Source organism: Pongo abelii, chromosome 15 (genome assembly GCF_028885655.2).
Source record: "Pongo abelii isolate AG06213 chromosome 15, NHGRI_mPonAbe1-v2.0_pri, whole genome shotgun sequence".
Lineage (NCBI taxonomy): Eukaryota > Metazoa > Chordata > Mammalia > Primates > Hominidae > Pongo > Pongo abelii.
This window is the reverse complement of record NC_072000.2, coordinates 98,419,044-98,431,868: the sequence shown is the minus strand read 5'-3', so window position 1 is coordinate 98,431,868 and position 12,825 is coordinate 98,419,044. Positions and strand designations below refer to the sequence as shown.

At 48.7% G+C, this 12,825-nt stretch overlaps 2 protein-coding genes across 5 annotated transcripts in view; one reads left to right on the top strand and one right to left on the bottom strand.

The window, feature by feature from the left end:
• The window catches only part of DDX24 (DEAD-box helicase 24), a 31,139-nt gene extending 24,675 nt beyond the window's left edge, over positions 1-6,464 (top strand). The window contains 3 exon segments of the mRNA NM_001131566.1: positions 2,193-2,381; positions 4,257-4,386; positions 5,918-6,464. Coding sequence (NP_001125038.1) covers positions 2,193-2,381; positions 4,257-4,386; positions 5,918-6,189 — 591 coding nt within the window. The 3' untranslated portion in view covers positions 6,190-6,464.
• A 2,000-nt stretch (positions 6,465-8,464) lies between these two features.
• Positions 8,465-12,825, bottom strand: part of OTUB2 (OTU deubiquitinase, ubiquitin aldehyde binding 2) — a 33,309-nt gene continuing 28,948 nt past the window's right edge. For all 4 annotated transcript variants that reach the window (XM_054530458.2, XM_054530459.2, XM_024231885.3 and 1 more), the window contains 2 exons: positions 12,587-12,781; positions 8,465-11,671 (listed from right to left, as the gene is read on the bottom strand). In XM_054530458.2, the coding sequence (XP_054386433.1) occupies positions 11,465-11,671; positions 12,587-12,781 (402 nt within the window). In that variant the 3' untranslated portion in view covers positions 8,465-11,464. The remainder of the gene's footprint in view (positions 11,672-12,586; positions 12,782-12,825) is intronic.

Here is a 12,825-nt window from a genome sequence, read left to right as displayed (position 1 = left end):
GGGTTCTTATTGAGGTAAAATAAATTACTAAGTATAAAGAGCTTAAGAAGCCACCTGGCACATTGCAAGCACTTAACTCATGTTAACTGCCGTTGATAGTAGCAGTAATATTAGTGTGTGCATCTAGTGAATATCAGCATAAAGTTGTGGTTAGGAGTATGGGCACCGGAGCCAGACTGCCAGGCTTTGAATCCCCAGTCTGCTGCTTCATAGTTGGTTAGCTTTAGGCAAATTATTTAGTACCTCTGGTTTCAGTGTCATTGTTTGTAAACTGGAAGTAACAACTAGCTACCCCATAAGGGTCATCCTGAGAATTAAATTGAGCTGATGCTGATGAAGCTGGTAGCACAGTGTAAGTACTCAATAAATGGTAGCTAGTATGGCATTATTATTTTTCCTCTTTAATTCCTCTTTGTGCTTTTAAAAATCTTTTAGGCTGCTGTTTCAGAGAAACAACAAACTCAAAGTGCTTTTTCCCATTCTCTCACTTCACAACAACAATCAACACAGAAGACTTCTGTAACCAAATGTGTGGGTGTTCTTCACCACATATCAAGCAGCAGCCACCAGCTGGGTGTCCTCTAATTTAGTTTCATTTTCTGATGCTGTCTTCCTGGAGATAGCCTCAGATCCCACAAGATGTCCCTCCTCCCCGCAACCAGTCAATAAGTCAGGGCCTCTGGAACTTCTGACCAACCAGCTTCAAGTTGAGGTTCTCATGACCCTGCTTTGGGTTCAGTTAATTTGCTACAGCAGCTCTCAGAACTAAAAGAAACACATTTACCAGTTTATTATAGAGGATATTACAAAGAATATAGATGGGGAGATGTCTAGGCTGAGGTACAGGGGAAGGAGTATGGAGTTGCCATGCCCCTCCTGGGTACACCACCCTCCAGGAATGTCCACATATTCAGCTTATTCAAAAGTTCTCCAAACTCTGCCTTTAGGAATATTTATGGAGACTTCATTGGATAAGATGATTGATTAAGCCATTGGCCTTTAGGAAGTAGTGCTGCAAGTCCCAACCTTCTAATCCTGCCTTGGCCTTTCTGGTTACCAGCCCCCATCCTGAAACTACCTAGGGGGCTATCAGCCATCAGTCAATAGTTTGTCATTAGCATACAAAAAGACATTACTTTTGAGATTCCTTTGCCAGGAAACAGGATGAAGAGCAAATACATATTTCACTGTATCACAGGTGCTAATTTTGGTTTAGCAAATCTCTATAGTCTTCCCTTTTTTGGGGAAGGAGCTGGGTCAACCTTTGTGGAGTCAAGATGAATCAAATACAGTCCCAGCCCCTAAGAAGTATTGGATCCAGCAGAGGAGGTGAGATGACCACAGCCATAATTTAAGGCAGAAGGTATTAGAAAATTACAAAATACAATAGAAGAGAGAGGTAACTTCTAGTTTGGGAGGTTGGAAAGTACTTTCTAAAAACATGCCTGGCATTTAAGGGTGAAGAGGATTTGGACATGTAGAGGCATTAAAGGAAGGAGCAAAGAAATGGGCAGTGTTCAGGGGCACTTGGCTCAGAGTGAGAAGAGGGGATGTGTTGGGAAAGGAATAGTTGCTGAGGCTGGAGGGGTAAGTTGAGGGCAAGTCACTAAAGGCGCTGAGTGTCAGGTTGAAGAGTTGGGCCTTTATCCTCTAAGTAAAAAATGGCAAATCTCATTTCTAGAACTCTTATGAACAGTTCATAGTGGCTACTTAAAGTACTGTATTGAAAAGGATACCTAGATGTTATCTGGGCCCAGTGGAGAAGACTGTTGTGCTTGATTAATGGTGTGTGCCAGGGGCTCAGTGGGTGTGTCAGCAACCATGCCACATTGTCTATGGATAATATATATATAGGAGTAGAGACCGTATAACCCAGGGATTAACATGGTCTGTGGAGCTGGGCTGCTTAAATCCTGGATAAGAAGTGACTGCTGTGGTCTGGCTGCATGGTCCTGAGGAACTGAACCAGGGTCAGGGGCACGGGAGGGAAGAGCCTGCACAGTGAATGGGCTAAACCTGGGAATATTTTGAATGTGGGACTAAGAGGAGGGCTAGATTACTCTACAATGCTGCCGAAGTTTCTACCTTCCTGGCTGGGAGGTAGGAGGGTCTGGTTTGGGGATGTGGCCCTGAGGAGAAGACCAGTGTTTGGCAGTGGCCATGTATTGATCTCCCAGTTCTTCCTGTGGCAGGTCCCACGTACCTCGGAGATTTATGTCCACCGAAGTGGTCGAACTGCTCGAGCTACCAATGAAGGCCTCAGCCTGATGCTCATTGGGCCTGAGGATGTGATCAACTTTAAGAAGATTTACAAAACCCTCAAGAAAGATGAGGACATCCCACTGTTCCCCGTGCAGACAAAATACATGGATGTGGTCAAGGTAGAAAGCAAAGTTAAAACCCCAGTGCTAATGAAGGGATTGTGCTGCTCCCTTGCAGAGCACCTTGCTGTGGGACTCTGGCAGCATAACCCTTGAAAACTAAGGAATGGTTCTGCCAACAGCTGAACAAGGAGACTTGTAGAAAGGATTGAGAGCAACATACCTGGGAAAAGGGAGAAAAGGGGAGTGACCGAAGGTGGGAGGCATTTTCTCCCTGAACCATTTCTTCCTTGTCTGGCCCTGAAGTCCCCCCTCCTCACCGGACAGTGCAGTGGTCATGGCTGCCTGGATATCCTGTCAGAGGGTTGTAGACAGTGTGGTTAGCGTTTCTTGCTGAGGCAGATGCTACAGGTTTGGCACATCCCTGGAGCAGGTGCCAGTAAATTCTGTCTTTTGGGTTTTAAGTCAGCAGGCATTCCCCAGGTAGGTGCCGCTTACCGTGGGACACTGTATTAGTGACCAAAGTGGGGTGGGTTCTCCTTCCCAGAGGTTTGCCAGCTGTGAATAAAGTTCAGGTACAGTGGAGCAGTATGGAATTACTGGGCATATGGTTACATTGGGAGGAGAAGAGGTTCTATCCCAGCTTCCTGCTGGCAAAGATGTGGAAGGGTACAGAGGAGGTGGAATTCCAGGAATTGAGGGAGCAAAAGCATGGCACAGTTCAAGTAGTGTTGGCTTCTCTGGCTCAAAAGGAATATTAGCTGTGTGGGGAAATAGGGTGGAGATAAGGATGGAAAAGTGGACATCATAGAGAATTCCCATTAGTAAGGAGGATTAGGAGCCACCCAGGCTTCCCGTGGTTTCTTTTGCCACATCACAAGATCCTTCTCATTTTGCCACTGCAATGTAGCCCCAAAACCCTCTAGAGGGAGAGTTGAAATGTTTTATCTTAGCTCAGCTGTGGAAGCGAGCTGTGGCATCTGCGTAAAGACTTCACTTCGGTTACCTATAGGTTGGCAGTCAAACCAGTAAGGGTTTTCAAAGGATGTGGCTGTTCAGGTTGATTGTTGGAAAAGCTGGCAGTTGTGTTTAGATGTGTACACACAGATGGGTAATGGTTGCCCACTAGGCTTTTATCAGGAAACAAAACAAATGCATTTCAATAGGAACTGAACTGCATCTCACCACTGATCTCAAGAGCTTATTTATTTATTTATTTATTTATTTATTTATTTATTTATTTTTTATTTTTTATTTTTTTTGAGACGGAGCTTTGCTCATGTTGCCCAGGCTGGAGTGCAATGGCATAATCTTGGCTCACCGCAACCTTCACCTCCCGGGTTAAAGTGATTCTCCTCCCTCAGCCTCCCAAGTAGCTGGGATTACAGGCATGCGCCACCATGCCCAGCTAATTTTGTATTTTTAGTAGAGACGGGGTTTCTCGATGTTGGTCAGGCTGGTCTCGAACTCCTGACCTCAGGTGATCCGCCCGCCTTGGCCTCCCAGGGTGCTGGGATTACAGGTGTGAGCCACCACGCCCGGCTCAAGAGCTTTTTCAAAACACTACTTGCTGGGCACGGTGGCTCACGCCTGTAATCCCAACACTTGGGAGGCTGAGGTGGAAAGATTGCTTGAGCCCAGGAGTTCAAGACCGTCCTAGATAACACAGTAAGACCGTCTTTACAAAAAAAAAAAAAAAAAAAAGAAATTACCTAGGCATGGTGGTGCCTCCCAGCTGCTTGGGAGGCTGAGGTGGGAGGATTGCTTGATCCAAGGAGGTTGAGGCTGCAGTGAGCCATGATCATGCCACTGCTCTCCAGCCTGGGCAGCAGAGTGATACCTGCCTTAAAGACACAAACACAACTCAAGTGAGACTTTGCTTCCCAGAGGCCTGAACTCTATTTCAGATGAATATTTTCTGTTACTTCCCCCCAGGAGCGAATCCGTTTAGCTCGACAGATTGAGAAATCTGAGTATCGGAACTTCCAGGCTTGCCTGCACAACTCTTGGATTGAGCAGGCAGCGGCTGCCCTGGAGATTGAGCTGGAAGAAGACATGTATAAGGGTAAGCCCTTGGGCGGGATGGGAATTGAGGAAGTTGAAATCTCTCTTTAACTTTTACTTTGTTGGAACCATCTCTACTAGTGTGGGTCTTGTCAAAACCAGCAGGGCGTCCTTCCCCCTCTTTGCTAACAGGCCCTAGTCCCAGATGAGCCTACTGCCCTCGGTCAGTCTTTGTTTCCTTTGTCTCTGTCTTGTGCCCTCAGCTGCCTCCTCTTACATGGACAGGCAGTGGAGTACAGTGAGGAAGGGAGCAGGCTTTCTGGCCAGGCTGCCTGTGTTAGAATGCCGGCTCATTGCCTTAACTATGTGACTGAGTCAAGTTATTTAACCTCTGGTGTGTTCTCAGCTTTCTCCTCCATAAAATGGAAGTAGTCAGCTACCTACTTCGTGGGATTGTTGTGAAGACTGATTGAGTTAAAAAATGTGAAGTGCTTACGGCATTGCCTGGCAAATAGAAAGTATTACATTTTAAGTTATTTGTCATTATGGTTCCTCCTACACCTGCCTTCCAAGCTGACAAAGCACTTCCATGCCATTATCTCATTTGATCTTCTCCACTTTCATGACATGAACACAGCAGGAAGTACTCTTCTTTTACATATGGAAACTAGATACCGCAGCAGAGGCAGTTTGTGCAGGGAAACAGCTCTGTCACAAGGCATTTCCTGAGCTGCTACTCTATATGTGACCACAGGCTGAGGCTTCAGGGATGAATCTGCTTGGTCCCTGCTTGAGAAAGCTCCTGGTCTAAAAAGTGGTAGAATCAAATCTAGAACTCCATGCTCCTTCCACATCACCAAGTATGCAGCTCAGCAGAGATGTTGACACCTCAGTGCCCAAGTCAGCAAATTCAGAGGCAGACTTACTGCTGTCTGCTCAGCGTGGAAGCCAGGAGCCAAACCAGTGGGCTTGATGACAGTGAACTATTCCTGGTGGCTCAGGGTTGGGGCTTGGGCTGAAGATGTGGAGGCCCTGGCTTCCCTTCCTGAGGACAGGCTGAGGTGGAACCTTTTGACTCTGCCAGCCTCTCCATGTGCAGTCACAGCACTGGTGGCAAGGCATAGGAGAGGTGGGCTACAAAGAAGCATTCAGTGTCTCCTGGGGTGGCGGGGGGGCGGGTTGTAGTTGTGAAGTCACCAAACCCCAGGTGGGCAGTAAGTGGGTGGGTCATAGGAAGAAAAGTGATCTTCAGTCAGGAGACTTGGGTTCTGGGCTCTGTCTGATGGCTGACTCTGTGATGTGAGCCAGGTGACTTCTCTAAGCCTGAGTTGCCTCATCTGTAAAGATAATTCCAGTCTTGGAGGATTTTTATGAAGTAAAAAAGAACAGAGCGGTCCTGCGTATCCCCCGCAAATGGTTAGACGTTATCCATTTACAGCCCCGCCAAGCCACCACTAGCTTCTTCAGAGAACTTTTGAACCTTGCCTCCCTAAAGTAGTTCTAAAACATTTTTCACTGTGTTATCCATCAAGGGAAACAAAATGTTTCTACAAACCATAGTAAATAGGATCTTTTTTGTATTGTGTTTCAAGGAGGAAAAGCTGACCAGCAAGAAGAGCGTCGGAGACAAAAGCAGATGAAGGTTCTGAAGAAGGAGCTGCGCCACCTGCTCTCCCAGCCGCTGTTTACAGAGAGCCAGAAAACCAAGTATCCCACTCAGTCTGGCAAGCCGCCCCTGCTTGTGTCTGCCCCAAGTAAGAGTGAGTCTGCTTTGAGCTGTCTCTCCAAGCAGAGGAAGAAGAAGACCAAGAAGCCGAAGGAGCCGCAGCCGGAACAGCCACAGCCAAGTACAAGTGCAAATTAACTGCCCTGGTCAAGTGCGTCAGTGACTGCACATTGGTTTCTGTTCTCTGGCTATTTGCAAAACCTCTCCCACCCTTGTGTTTCACTCCACCACCAACCCCAGGTAAAAAAGTCTCCCTCTCTTCCACTCACACCCATAGCGGGAGAGACCTCATGCAGATTTGCATTGTTTTGGAGTAAGAATTCTATGCAGCAGCTTAATTTTTCTGTATTGCAGTGTTTATAGGCTTCTTGTGTGTTCAACTTTGATTTCATAAATTAAAAACAATGGTCAGAGCCATTGTGTCATCCTGATTTTTTTTTTTTTTTTTTTAGCTAGAAGATGGGGGTGGTGGTGTAGTTTGTTTCATTATTAACTTAGTGATTCTCCTGGGCCAGCACAGTGCTAAGCCCTTGAAAGGACAGGAATAGTGTCAGGCCTCTGGCTGCAGGCCAAGATTGGACAGTGTGGATGGAGCAAGAGGCTGGAATGTTCAAGAGGTGCATGTTCCTGCTTTACCCAGAGCAGCACCCTAATAGCTCCTTAGCTCTCTCCACTCTCCTGGGTATTGTTTGAGCCACCGTGGGAGGTGGGCAGGGATGAGGTTGCTGTCTTCAGGCTTCCCTCACATCACAGAGCCAACAGTAACAGTCGCTAGGTCTGGCGTGTGAAGCCCTCAGGATCTAGCCACAGCCTTGTCTCCACTCCCCTCCTCTGTGACAGAGCAGGCTCCTTCCCACGGTTCCATGCACCCCTTCTCTTGTCCTGAGCCTTTGTGCAGAATAGGCTTTTCCCTCGGTCTGAATTGCCTTTTGGCCTTCTCCATCCTGGAGCACTGCCATGGGTCCTCTAGTCCTGAGCCTCTAAGGGGGAGCAGTGCTTCTCCTGGGGCTCCCTTAGTGTCCTGTGCTTACCCTCTTCATGGCACTTGCCATGCTGTGTTCCCTTAGCTGAGCTCCTTGGGAGAAGAGGAACTCAAGGCTTGGTCAGCCTGGTATAAATGTGTGCTCAGGGAACTAGGGACTTCCTGATGCTGCTCCAGCTTTGTCTGGATCAGTGTAGGTGAATATCCACAACTCCCACAACCATGGGAGAAGCATAGATTTCTGCACAGCTGTCTGGCTTCCAAACAGGTATTCGTCAGGGCACAATACAATACAGCTGTTTAGTTCAAGGGGTGCTAGGGAATTGAAGAGGATACGCAAAGGGACCAAGATAACCCAAGATCTAAGTAGCTAGCCTCTCTCTCAGCCTCATGGTTGGCACTTTTATCTAATTAGCATTTAGTCTTGAAGGTCCTGAGAAATATTTTTTTTTTTTTTTTTGAGACAGGGTCTTGCTCTGTTGCCCACGTTGGAGTGCAGTGGCACAATCACAGCTCACTGCAACCTCACACTCCTGGGCCCAGGCAGTCCTCCCGCCTCAGCCTCCCAAGTAGCTGGGACTACAGGCACACACCACCACACCTGGCTGAATTTTTTTTTTTTTTAGTAGAGATGGGGTCTCACTATGTTGCTTAGGCTGGTCTCAAAACTCCTGCCCTCAAGTGATCCTCTTGCCTCAGCCTCCCAAAGTGCTGAGATTACAGGTGTGAACCACTGTGCCCGTCTATAAGTCTTAATAGTGTTGTTTGTACTTGAGCATATAGACACCCAGTGATTGAGACTTGCCCAGGGCCACACAGCAGCCAGGTAGCAGAGGTGGGATTAGTATCTTCCTTCTGGGCCCAGGACAAGTTCAGAAAACTACTTCAGTCTCAGAAGTGTTGCCAAGGAATGGCCTCCCATCCCCCAGTGTCACCAGTGACCTGAATAGGAGGGGAAAGTGCCCCTGTCTGTGAGGTGAGCTCCTGACTGACAGCTATCAGAGAATGGCAGGGAGACTCTCCATTTTCCAAATGATGCAGTGGTGGTCAGTGCGGTTAGTAAGCGGGCTCAATATCCCCTAATAGCACCTGAGCCGTGGGAGTGAAGCCACTTGTCATAAGCCAAACATAGATCCCCTGATGACTGTCCGTGTCCTGCCCTAGCCATCTAACAGCAAATTCTTTTCCTTTTTTTGGTGGAGGAGCTAATACGTAGACAGGCTTTAAAAGACAGGAGCAGCCTTCCAAGCAGTGCTACTCTCGCCTGGTAAGGTGAAGTCAGTGGGCAGAGCTTCCTGAGTGTCCTGGATCTGCCATTAAACAAGGAATATCCCTCCCCAGCTAATCTACTTAATACATAAGCACCACAGAAAAGCAGAGTTCTTGGCTGCATGCCAGGTACCCAGTATTAAGAAGCCAGGACAAAAGTAGTTATGGAAACCATTTTAATTCTAGGAGAATGTTTTTACTTACTGCCCAGGGAAGCTGTAGGGCTTGGCCCACATCCCGCAGGGCCTGGGGCCCCTGGAAGCCACTCACTGAGTTACAGCCCCCTCCCCACTCCTGTATCTGCTCAGGGTGGCGATGTGTTTGGCTCCTAGACTCTCTCTAATGGTTCCCCTGACACTCCTGCTTGGGAAGCCATGGAGTCACTGCCAAGGTGACATGCTTCCCCATCTGCAGTGCCCTATGCTTCCTGTTGGGAAGGACAGGTTAGGGAACATCCCTTTGTAGAGCCCATACGATGAGTGTGTCAGGCATAATAGCTATTTTCATACAAGGAATCTCATTCCGTTTCAACCAATAATCCAGTGACACATAGGTATTGTCGCCATTTCACAAACTTGGGAATTGGGGCTCAGGGAGGTGAAGTGACGTGGCCAAGATCATACAGCTAGTAAGTGGCAATGCTGAGGTTTGAACCCTGGCGTTCTGGCTCCAGAGCTCTCATTTGTGCTTAAAATAGGAACCCAGTCAAAAGCAGGGACTGTGCTCTTTCTGTTGCTAATTGTTCCCATTGATTTAAAAGTTTCCTTTGGAGAGAAAGTATCATAATAAACATGCAGTTGTAAAAACAAGCTCTCAAAGCAACTCCTTCCAGCTTTTGGTCTGGAGAGAGATGGCTCTGTGGGGTGAGGGTAGAGAATTATCCAGGAAGTGTGACTGGCCAGGGTGACTGGCTGCTGTGGACAAGCAAGGTAACATCCACAGATGACTAGATTTTAACAAGCTGCCAAAGCCTGCCACACCTTTTCATCCACTATGTTTTCCCTTTGAGACAAAGATCTGAGAGAGAACGTGGGGGAACAAGGGCAATGGTTCGGATTTGGCCAATGGTTTTTTGCAAAAAGGGGAAAAGCAGAGGGTAAGACCATGAAAGTAACTTGGCCTGCCTCTGCCAGAGCTTGAGTGTCCTGATTCTGAAGTGATAGAATAGATTCTTTCCTGGGAAGAGGACCCCTGTGAGTTTCCGGGGGGCTCTGTGACCCGGAAGCACAGCACAGGCAAGTCTCCTAGAGGGAATTTCTCCAGCCAGTCTGCCAAACAGCTCTGCTTCTGAGGCCACCACACAAGCCACAGATACAGAGACATAGCAGCCAATGAGGCTTCTGCTGTGCTTGAGAGCCTAGCTAGAAGGCCCAGAGCCCACCTTCCAGCCCCTTAGAACAGCCAAGGCGTCATCCAGGCCCTGTGTGTGTCCGTTTACACGTTTCAGTTGGGAAACAGGGATCCCCTGGAGACTTGTCTGGCAAAGATGATGCTATTCACAAATCATGTCATGTGTTCCCCCCGTGCTTCCAGTGTACTTCTCATAGACCATGGTGGGACACTGAACAAATTCAGAGGTGATGGTCAAATTTACATTCCTGTGAAAAAGTGACATAATGACTTAGCCAGAGCCTTTGGATCCAAACTCCAGCTGAGGGCAGTATGGAAACCAGGGGCCCTGCTTGGAACTAAAATCCCCTGACATCTAAGAGTGCTATTGGCTTTTCACGAAGGCAGAAGAGTGACACAAATCTGACATTTGTGTCAAGAGGACTCTGAGGAAGGAGTCTGCTACCCAGTCCTTGTGCAGTCAGGTTGTCAGCAGACTCACGCAGCAGCACCAATAGTTTCTAGTAAATCCCTGCAGAATGAAACCTGTGAGAAGGTGGCCTTCAATTAAGGAAGGACCCCAAAGGGCAATTCCACACCCTGCATTTTCCATTTCCTCTTAACAGAGGAAGAGAGGTTGCTAGCAGCACCTCCACCCAGCCAGGGTGTGAGTCTCCACTGGTGCCGTCTCGCCGGCCAGCCCACGGATGGAATCTTGAAGGTCCTGAGGCAGAAAGGTGAGGGGCTTATTTAAGGGGCATGGCCAGGTGGCTGAAGGAGGAAGCTGCTGGCCAGAATTCCCAGGCGGTTTCCACAGTGGAAATCTCCCCACTGCCATCTTCCATGGCTTGTCTGTTCTTTCCCACTTACCCTCTGACCAGTCCATAAAGAGAGCAGAAGCGGGAAAGGGAAGAAGCAGCCAGGGGCAGCCTGCAAAGCGTCTGCTCTGCTCAGCTGGGTCCATGGCTGTGCGTACCAACACCTCTATCCTTGAAGTATCCAGACTCCACTTCCAGGATTTGCTGGGGATGATGGGACAGCTGCAGCTTCCTGGTCCCAGACAGAAATACACAGATTCTGGTCCAGACCCTAGTCTTGTAAGCCTCTGTCCAGGTGGGGCTGACAGCAGAACCCTGAAGGGCTCGTCTGCCAAGAGTCAGGCAGTTCTAGCCCTGAGAGAGGTAGAGGGGCCCCAACAATTTGAGCTCCTACTAAAGGCTAAAGGCCCCTTTCTGGACTTTGGCAAAAAAAGGAAGTCTTTTTTTTTATCTCAAGTTAGGGGTAGGAAAATCCATCATGAATGTTTGAAACCACACCGCAGCCCTCACATAAAAGTTGACCTCAACAGGCCATCTGTCAGAGCCCAGTCCAACAAGTGACTGGACTGGACTCTTTGTAGGCCTGGTAAGTCACTTGGGTTAAGACAGCTAACCTTGAGCTTTTCCTCCCCCGCAGAGAGGCACTGCCCCTGGTAAAGAGAAACCAGAGGCCCCATTTTTCTACAACGGAATGTCAGCATAGGCAGGGACTTCCTCCAGTTGAAGAAACAAGTCCAGAGAGGGCAGGTGACCCACCCAGGCCTCACTGCGAACTGGGGTGCGGAGTCGGGGGCCCAGTTAGAAAGCATTTGTCCCTCCATTAAAATAAATACTAAAAATCCCACCAAGTTATCACAGTCCATAATGGGTAGGCCTCGTTCCCAGGGGCTTTGCCCAAAAGGCTGCACATTTTCTTGCTACAGTCTAAATTGCTTAAAAAATTGAAGAGCCGGAATGTTCCATTCAGAATGCAGTCCCATTAGGTGACAGGTTCCACTGCATGGCCTAAAATTAATCAATGTTTATCGGCTGCATAAAGGATGTTGTAGTGGGATGTTTTATAGAGCAGGTAAACGGAAGGGGTGGCGGCCTCAGGGAACACGTGGTGGTTCAGGGCAGTATCCATCTCGTCCACGTACTCCACTTGCAGGGCGATGCTCAGGGCCTGCGACAACGCCGTGATCTGGATGTGGTCACACTCCGTGGCCATGGGCTCCACTTCCTGCAGGGGCCAAAATGAAAACAAGCCAGCTTAGGAGGGAGGCCTGGCAGAGGACAAGCGAGTTCAACTCTGGCTGTCCGGGTCATGGCCACAGCCTCTGTGCTGGGGCATCATCTTCACAACATCCCATGAGTTGGGTGTGGACATTCTCATGTCACACAGGAAACAGCCTCATTGAGAGGCAGCACAGCTAGAAATCGCTACAATTGCAAGAATCGAACCTGAATCTTTTCCATTCTAGACCTTGTAGTTACACCTGAGAGCAGGCTACTGCTTTAGAGGGATCTGGAAAGGGGGGGCATCAAAGAATCTTAGAGATAAAAGGCACCCTCTCATCCAGGGGTGCCTTTCAAGCTTAAGTGTTTACAGAGGCTAGGCTGGTGAGTGCAGGTGCGAGTCTGGGTGCTGCAGAGAGAATGGAAGAGGCAGAGGCGGTGGCAAGCAGGCGTGTGTCCCACATAGAGAGGGCAGCTGCTGCGTAGTGCCTGCTGATACTGCCCTGCAAGAGCAAGGGCCTCGGGGCTGGATCTTCTTATTTCCCAGCAGAAATCCAAATATTCATATGAAAAGTGCCTAATTTTTAAATACCGGCAACTCTTTCTGGTAAATACCATGCATCATAAACACGTCAGGCAAATGTGACTCTTGGACTATGACTGTGGTTTTGTAAACAGGCCAGTCCAAATCCCTTATTTTTCAGATGGGAAATCTCCAGAGAGGGAAGTGCCTTGCCTCAGGCCACACAGCTCAGGCAGCTCAGGTGGGACCTGTCTGCAGCTTGCTGACGTAGCTCTGTTTGAATTGCAAGGGCAGTTGTGATACCCGAGTCCCTTGGCTACGGATGGGTGCTGAAGTCTGCAGGAGAGGGCCACAGGAGCAAAGCCCAGGGCCGGGGCTGAGACCCCAAGCACCTACATGAGTGCAGAAGTCTTTGATGTCCATCTCCTCATCAATGAAGTGCCGGAAGAAGTCAGCTCGGTTCCTGATGAAGGCCGACGTGAGCAGGCGCAGGAACTGCACGATGTGGTCCGAGGCACTCTGGTCGTTGAACACCTTCAGCAGGCTGGACACTGAGCCGTCCTTCTCCACCAGTTCCACCGCACTGTAAAACTGCGCCCACCTGGCCCTCAGCTAGGGAGGCCAAGCAAGCCCCA